Source organism: Rhinolophus hipposideros (genome assembly GCF_964194185.1).
Source record: "Rhinolophus hipposideros genome assembly, chromosome: 16".
Classification (NCBI taxonomy): Eukaryota; Metazoa; Chordata; class Mammalia; order Chiroptera; family Rhinolophidae; genus Rhinolophus; species Rhinolophus hipposideros.
In genome coordinates this window covers 29,240,152-29,248,676 of record NC_138062.1, presented here as the reverse complement: position 1 = coordinate 29,248,676, position 8,525 = coordinate 29,240,152, and the positions used below count along the sequence as shown (strand labels likewise).

The 8,525-nt window shown below is 42.5% G+C and overlaps 1 protein-coding gene across 1 annotated transcript in view; it reads left to right on the top strand.

Annotated features, from left to right (window-relative positions):
* NUGGC (nuclear GTPase, germinal center associated) overlaps positions 1-8,525 on the top strand; it is a gene marked incomplete at its 5' end in the record, with an annotated part of 40,108 nt that overhangs the window by 7,206 nt on the left and 24,377 nt on the right. Inside the window, 4 exons of the mRNA XM_081077361.1 lie at positions 1,344-1,553; positions 5,698-5,873; positions 7,437-7,455; positions 7,743-7,832. Coding sequence (XP_080933487.1) covers positions 1,344-1,553; positions 5,698-5,873; positions 7,437-7,455; positions 7,743-7,832 — 495 coding nt within the window. The remainder of the gene's footprint in view (positions 1-1,343; positions 1,554-5,697; positions 5,874-7,436; positions 7,456-7,742; positions 7,833-8,525) is intronic.

The following is an 8,525-nucleotide window of genomic DNA, read 5'->3' as shown; positions in this document are numbered from 1 at the left end:
GGCACACTTAGAAGTCAAATGAATAAAACTTTTTAAAGCACTTAGCTCTTGTATATCTAGGAAATCAAACAAATGTAGTAGCCATTTCTTATATTTAAATGGAAATTACTATGAAAAATAATTGTATAAAACACAGACTGAGCATGTCCATAGAAAATATATTACTATGAAAAATGATATGTAAAACATAGACTGAGCATGTCCAAAGAAACACAATGATTACAAAACTGGTTACTTTATCTGAATACTGACAACTTACACGAAGGTAACAATATGATATTTATTGCTTCACTATTCTGTATTTAGAAATATTCTTTCCCAGTGTTATAAATTTACCCTTTGAAACAAGGGGAACAAAATTACCATTTCAGTGAGTGAGGGCACAAATTCAGAGTTTGGGTTGGTGCCTCTACACTGGGGCCAGGGAATCTGAGTTTGCCTCCCAGAATGATTTGCCCTGAGTGAGTGTGGTTGGGTTGAGCCCTCTTCTTATAGAAAGGGACTTTTCAAGCCCATGCTTTTTCTTTTTCCTGTTGCCCTATTGTATCTGATTTATTTTATAATTAAAATATCTTTTAAAAACTTTTATCATTTCCTCTTTCACAATTTCTTGTTAGTTGGTTAGAATTTATGACATCTGTCACTTCCTACCCCAATTGCAACAAATCCTCTCATTTAATCTCAACTACCTTAAGAATTTACTTTCTTATCTTTCTTCCAAAACCATTCTATAGCTATTTATTAACAATGACTACCACATATCCCAAATCTTCTGTCCCTGAAGTAGCCTAGTAGAGATGGGCTGCCATAGATAACCACTGGGATGAATGTGTCAGTATCCCAAGGTATGCTTAGGTAGGAACAATAGGCTATTAAAACATCCTGGAAATTCCTACAAGTCAAAATATTTTGTGTACTTGGAAGGTAATTTTTGAAACCTTTTTAAACATTGATTTCAGACATATTTTCAATTTGGAAAATATGGTCATTGCATCACTACAAATTTTCTGTAGTCAGGGCTTTCTGGTAACTAAAATATTCACATTAGCCACATGGGAAGAATCCTCTCTCCCCCAAATTTAGAAAATTGCATATTAATTACATTAATGTTAGAACTGACATGAAATCTAGAAGATAAATCATTATCCAGAGAAGCTATACCTTTGCTGAAGTCCATGAGTCTAGGCCGTTGCAGATGAGATCACCAGCCTCCTAGTGCCCATTACCCAGGGCTGCTTCTTACCATTACTCAGTGTACCTTCAATGAACCCTAATCACAGCCAATCCAAGATAGAAATGCTGGGAGGCTGTCTGGAGTGTGTGACTTTTTCCTCCTTCCTCAGGCAGGAGAGCTGTCTGTCAAACTGGACCCTTACATCCGGACTAAGAGGAGAGACTGGCATGGAGAATCAGCGGAGACACAAATCTGGCCCCTGATCAAACATGTGGAAGTGACGCTTCCCAAATCAGAGCTGATTCCAGAAGGGGTTGTGCTGGTGGACATTCCAGGCACAGGGGACTTCAACAGCAAGAGGGATGAGATGTGGAAAAAGGTGATTCATATGGCTTCGTTCCCTCTTCCCTCAATTGCTCCACCCTTTCTAAAGCAACAAAGAATTCTCCATGTTCAGCTTAAGGGATTTGATGAGTTCACTGGAGTGAAATTCTTCCACTTTCCATGTCCTAAGCCTCAGGGTAACAGCAGGATATGAGTGGCCAGAGAAACTGGAGAGTTAGGAATCATGAGGTAGGCCTGGTGGCTGGAACAAGACTGTGTATATATGGGAAGGATCAGCAAGGGAGTGCCTAAGAGTAAACAGAGCAAACAGCATAGAGTGGGAGAGGAAGGCCACGAGTTGGGTACAAAGTAGAGAAGCTGACAGCCAGGCACCAAGGAACGAGGAAGCTGCTACCATGTTTAGTTGTAAGGAAGAGAAACTCGGGAAAGTAATCCCAAGTGAAGAGGGGTTAATCCAAAGAATGTCGCAGGATCTCAGGAGACCAACCCAGGCCCTCAGGAAGCAGCTATTCTTTCCTCTCATCCTCTGCTTGGACTCTTGCGACCATTTCTCTTTGTGTATCTCTCTGCAGAGTCCTGCTTCTCTCTTAGCTTTCTGTACTTAGCCATTAGGATCCATGCTATGGAAAATGACCACCCTAACTAACCCAGTCTCTAAATGACATTGTAGTCCATGTGCCTACAACTGTCTGACTATAGTCTCTGTGTGTTGTAGCCCAAATTCCTAAGGAAAATGTGATTGGTTATGCCCAGCAAATGGATTAGCTTTCTATGTATCCAGACCCAGTGCAATCGGCTGCGGCTGACAGAGGTGGTTGAAATGAAAGTTCACTCCTCCTGCCAAAAACTTAGGTAGGGGTTTGATTCCCAACAAATGGGGTATGAGCTAACCAGGCATCCTCAGATGTGTCTACAGCCAGAGTTAAGCATGAGGGTAATTTGATCTGCACCTAGTGATTAGAGGCCGAAGTATTTTTTAAGAATATATCTTTGTTCATTTGCTTTTCATTCATCAAACACATATAATATGTAACACAATCTACTAAGCACCGAGGATGCAAACATTATAAATAATAATAGCAGACATTTACTGAGCATTTACTTTGTGCTAGGTACTATTCTCAGTGAACTAAGTTGCCCATTATAACACTGGAGGTTTTGACCCAGGCAAGATGGCTCAAGACCCTCTCTGCTCTTAACCCCTACTGTATCCTACATGATGAAACAAAACTAAATGAAACGATGCAGAGCATGACCTTTAATATAAAGTGCACACATACACATGTGAATGTGTATGATGTCTAAATGCACAGCAAAAGGAAGATCCTGCCTTCTGGAACGATACACACCCACTGTTATCAGCAGTTTGTGTTTGCCACTACTCTTCACTATAATGCATACACCTCTGTATTGTTTGTACATTTTGCATGAACATCTATTACCTTTACAATTAAAAAGTTGAAAGCAAAACAAAGCTGAGTGAGGAGAGCCTTCCTACGAAGGGCTTAGAGTCTAGTAGGAGAGATAAAACACACAGATGACCAGATACATGGCAGAAAGTGATGTACTAGGGGAACAAGGTGCTGTGAATACTCAAAAGTAGAAACCCCCTCCAATAAGAGCTCTCATTCCTTCAAGAAACACCCACAGAGCGTCTGTTCAATTTTGTCGTAGGTTCTGGATGGACAGAGACAAAGTCCTTGCCCTGGCAGTCTCATAGTCCAGAAGGGAATCAACTAGTCATACCAATTAGCAAACCATATTATTTATAAATGAAAGCACCAAGTGATGTGTTCCTTTTGGAGGGGGTGAGGATTCAGAGAGGACCCTGAAGTTTAGCCTTCACCAGACAGACAAGGCGGTTGGAAGCGGGACCACTGAGCACTATTCCAGGCCAGAGAGCAGCATTAGCAAAGACCCAGAGGGCTGAGGCTGCTGTGTTGGGGGAAGGATGAGTCTTCCTGGGTGGCTGGAGGGGAGTGTGGGGTGTAGAAGAGAGAGGTACAGGAGACAAGCTTGGAAAAGCTGGGGATGGGCTTTAATATCACACTTCCTGGGGAAGCTCAAAGGACAAGAGGGACTAGGGTGTATGATAGAGAAAGAGAGGGTGTCTTTAGGCAGAAGGAGCTCAGGAGCACGAGTGAGAACACAGAAGACACAGGACCGGAGTGGGAAGGGGACTGGGGGGAGGGAGGGGCAGGTCAGTATCAGTGAGTCATGATCAGAGCAGCAGCTGAGGGGCTGTGGACTGGGGAGCTTCGTGACTGGTTTCTAATCAAGATCGGGAGGGTAGGATCAGGATGACAGCTCACAGAGAATCAGCCTATGCCCTGATTTTGCAGATGAGGAAATGAAGGCTCAGAGATGGGAAGTCATTTGCCCAAGACCACACAGCTAACGAGTGGCAGCATTTGAACCAGAAAGCAGGTTCCTACCTTCCCAGTTGAGGCTTTATCTATCATCCCCACCCCTCCCACTGGACGTCTCCTAACAGTTCTTTAAGATGAAGGCAGACGCAGCCTCCTTCCCCTTGATCAGGCTGCTCAGGCCTGGCCATGAGACCCTTAGTTTCTGCAGGGTCTTAGCTCTTGGAGTGGTATCCCCAGTCTTGGCTAGCTCCAGGCCAGGCCCAGAGAGAAACAGCTGAGGGAGGCAGCCAGCCTCTCTCACTGGATGGAGCTGGAGTTGCTGCCAGTTCAGATATGCTGGGCAGCTTATCAAAGGCCACTCAGAACAGAGGAGCCAGCAAGAGCTGGCTCAGAATACCCACTCTGAGGAGAGCAGGCTGAAGCAAGGGGATGGTTCCCAGCATGCTTTGCTTGGCCTGAGCTCCCCGGCATTCCTGTGGTTTTGCGATCTCCTCTCACAAGAAGTTACTAAAGACTCCCCTCTTTCCAGGAAGAACAGAGCCAACACCCCCTGCCCCATCTCTCCAGCTGCCAGCTTGGCCTTCCTAAGCTAAAACTATTATGAATTCAGACCTCCCTGTTTTGCCACTTAGAAGTCCTGAAACTTGAGGCATGTCACCTGACCTCTCTGAGGCCCTTTCTCATCATGGGGATGGAGGGAGCTGGGGGTAGCAAGGGTGCCATCCCACCTACTTCTAAGTCCAGTCGCTTTTGTCTTATAGACCGGCTTTTTGGTGTCTTCTGAGACTCCAACTTTACCAAATCCTAGTAGTTAGGAGCCTTGTGTAGGGCCTGAAATTTAAACACTGCATACTTTATGATTGCAGTCCTCTTCCCATGATAATAAATATTTATTAAGCCCCTGGAGTTTACCAGGACCATGGGGAATACTGTTGGCCTTTAACAAATAGACGACCAGATATTTGTTCTGTAAAATAGGTTGATTTGGGGACAATAAAGAACTGCAATTTGGGGTCTGTGGGCTAGTGGTGAACTAGGAGGAAGTCCAGAGAAACAAAGCAGAGGAAGCTCTTTTATGGACTGGGAAGGGCTGCTGTCAAGGAAGAGTCCCGTGGGGGAAACAGGAAGTTCGAAGTATAGTGACTTTTCATTGGCTGAGTTATGGCAGTCTCTGATCGGCTGGGCTGTTACTGGGCAAGGAGGAATCTTTTCGTCCTGGGGAGATAGTGAAATAGTGTCACTTCTTGTCAGAGGTGCAAGGTACATCTCTTCCTGCTGGGGCCAGTAGTGTGTGTTGAGTGACATGTGTGAGAGTTCTCTCTTCTGGTCTCCCAACTCCATTTTAAATGAGGTTTTTATTAGTTTTCACAATACAAAGGTAAAAGAGGACCTGCCCTTTAGGAGTTTGGAGCCTGGCATCCTCTGATCTTCTACAATCTGATTGAAGAGCCTGCAGCTTCCCTAAGTTGATTATAATTTGGGAAGTGGGAGGGAACAATTGTTTTCTTTTCCTGCCTAAATATGAGTCCAAGGAGGAGACTCAGACCCTTGTTTGATTCTTTGCCTCTCAGGACCTATTACTTTCTCTGTAAGAGAGTAAAGTTTGTGTAACTCCAGAGTTTGATGCTTTTAACACAATCATTTATGAAGCTAAGAGATTCATGGACAGAGGGTGGGGAATGCTAAGAACTGGGACTGGAGAGAGAAAGGGCATCAGATGGAGGACATAAATGATATATTAAGGAATCATGTCCTCTACAGATGAGACACCATGTATGTTCTTAAATATGTTGTGGTCATGTTTCATAGACCATTGATAAATGCTCAGTGATCTGGGTGATCAGTGACATTGAAAGAGTTTCTGGAGGGAGAGCCCACGAAGACCTTCTGAATGAGAGCATCAAAGCCTGCCAACGGGGTTTCTGCAGGGACATTGCCCTGGTGGTCACCAAGACCGACAAACTCCACTTGCCGGAATATCTAAGGTACTGAGCTGGGCTTGCAGGGATGTGAGCTTTCCTCCAGGAGTCTTGACTACAGCTTTGACTTCAGGATATGGGAGGCATTGTGGCCTTAGGGAAGTGACTGTTGAGGATGAAAGAGACATCTAGGTGACTTCCTGGGACATCAGAACCCTTCAGTGGCTTATTTCAGGAATCTGAACCATTGTGACCTCTTGTCTAGAGGAGCTACTTAACACCCACCCAGGCTGTCCTCTGTGTAGTTCCAAGGGTGCCACTCACGTGTACGAGATGCAAACAGCCCCTCCTGGAGTTGTGCAGTGTGATTGTCCTGCCCAGCCCCCAGATAGGGAAAATGTCAAGGCCCCCACAACTAGTAGGCACTTTCTAGAACACTTTCTGTTACAGTACAGCTTGGAAGTGTCAGATTCTGGTTTCAGATTTGTCTACTTCTGAGATATTAAAGCCATTTGGAACAAAGTTCTCAAAGTTTTAGAACTTTGGCCAAAAATGAAAACATTCTTACAGAGTCATACTCTAACAAAAATTAATAGAAGATAAGCATTTTGGAGCTTAGTAGATGTTAATTTATGGTGATTTCCATGTAGATCTCTTTCCTCCCAGAGCCATCCCCCTATAAGTAGGAGGATTATAATTTATCTTCCATATTGGGATAATTTGAAAGTGAAAGGGTATTATTAACCCTTACAGAGGATCAGCAGATATAAACTGGGCTGTGCTGGGTATATAGGGTGTATGGCAATAGGATATATAGTGTTGTTGATGCTTTTCTGCTCTGACAAGAGCTTCTTTACCTGTCACCTGTCCCCTCCACCATTCCCCCCACACCCACTGAAACTTGAGTTTTCTGTTTCCAGTAATTCACTAAGCAGAGAAAACTTTCTTGGTGAAGAAGTAGGTGAAGGCTTTTCCCCCTAGCTTCTTGCTCTCATGTTCTAGGTTGGAATTTCAGCTTCATTTTTTCTCCCTGCAGATTCCATCTACCCCAACCCCTACCGCAGAATAATATCTCAAGTTCTCCCTTTTCAATACCAACTTGAAAATTAAACATAAGTCAATCTAATTTATTCAATGTTTATTGAACCCTGTGGCGGGGGCTGCCAATTAAAAGAGGAATATCGCCTTTTTGCTAAGATCACTGTCTTAAAAAAATGGTTACAGTTTATATGAGAGGGACAAGCACAGTGCAATGGGGACCGAAAAAGAGAAAGAGAGAGAGAGAGAGAGAGAGAGAGAGAGAGAGAGAGAGAGAGAGAGAGAGAAAGAGACAGAGAGAGAGAGAGAGAGAGAGAGAGAGAGAGAGAGAGAGAAAGAGGACTGCATTTTGACTGGGTCAGGAGGTAAGGTCACAGAAAATCTCACCAGAAAAACACTGAGAAATAAAGACACTTTTTTTTTCCGAATGGACACTGGAGGTGGATTCAAAGAGAGCATACTTGGACCAAAGAAAGAGCTTATGCAAAGGCATAAAGGTATGACAGTATATGCTGCTTTCAGAGAAAGCAGAAAGACTGCTGTGACACATATGACTTAAGTAATTGTTACATTTTTCTAATTTCATTTCAGGGAAAGAAAAGTAGGAAATGTAAGTATGGACTAATTATTTTTATTTTTAATTTTTTAAAGCTCTATTGAGGTATAATTGATATACAAAAAAATTGCACAAATTTAATGTAAACATCTTGATGAATTTGGACATATGCATGGACTAGCTATTTTTAAATAATACTTTTTGTGATTAACGTTATGTAATTTGAATACATGTACATTTGTCTGGGCCAAGTGAAGATTTGCCAAAAAAATGTACCTCTTATCATCACTCTTGGTAACTATATATTTTTTGCCATGTTTTTATTTCCTTTCACAATCTAGCAAGCTATTCAAAGTCAGCGAGAGGCTGTTTTAGAAAGAAATGAAATGATAAAAATACAAAGGAATAAAATTCTCAAGGAAAAACTAAAGGTAAGTTAACAGGTTTACCTATGTATTTTTCTGCTTTTCAACCACTCAGATTTTGAGAAACAAATGTCTGTTTGGTCTTGGGTAGTAGCAAGGGGAAAAGCTTTGGTGTAGACAATTTGAACTTAACTGAGTCCTATCAATTAATAACTTTGTAACCTTAGGTAAATTATTATATATTTCTGAGCCTCCATTTTTTCATCTATAAAATGGGAAAATAATATCTACCTCCTATGATTATTAGAAGGATTGAACAATCATATGGTCTACTGAGAAATACGTAAAATCAGGGATCGCCATACAGTTTGAAGTGTGCTTGGCTAGAGGAATACATAGGGTGTCGTGGGTATACAAGCGAATGCTCAAGTCACACTGGCAGGCAGGGAGGTAGTGTTGAGTAGAGGTTCAGGGAAAACTTCTCAGCCTCTTGAGCAGAATTTCAAAGAACCAGTATCTTTAGTAAGGTAAGAGAAGTAGGAGAAAGGGCATTTGAGATGGAGGGAAGAAAATGATTGAAAAAGCCTGCTCTGTATGGTGAGCTAGATGTAAGTAGTTTTGAACAGCTCAGCAAAGGGTGTATGCAGGAGTGTTGGGAGATAAGGCCTGAGCTGTATTTTTCAAGCATGAGTAATTGTTCTGTGGGAATCTTGGTACTTTCTTAAGTTATTTTTATTATTCTGTCACTAAAACCAATTT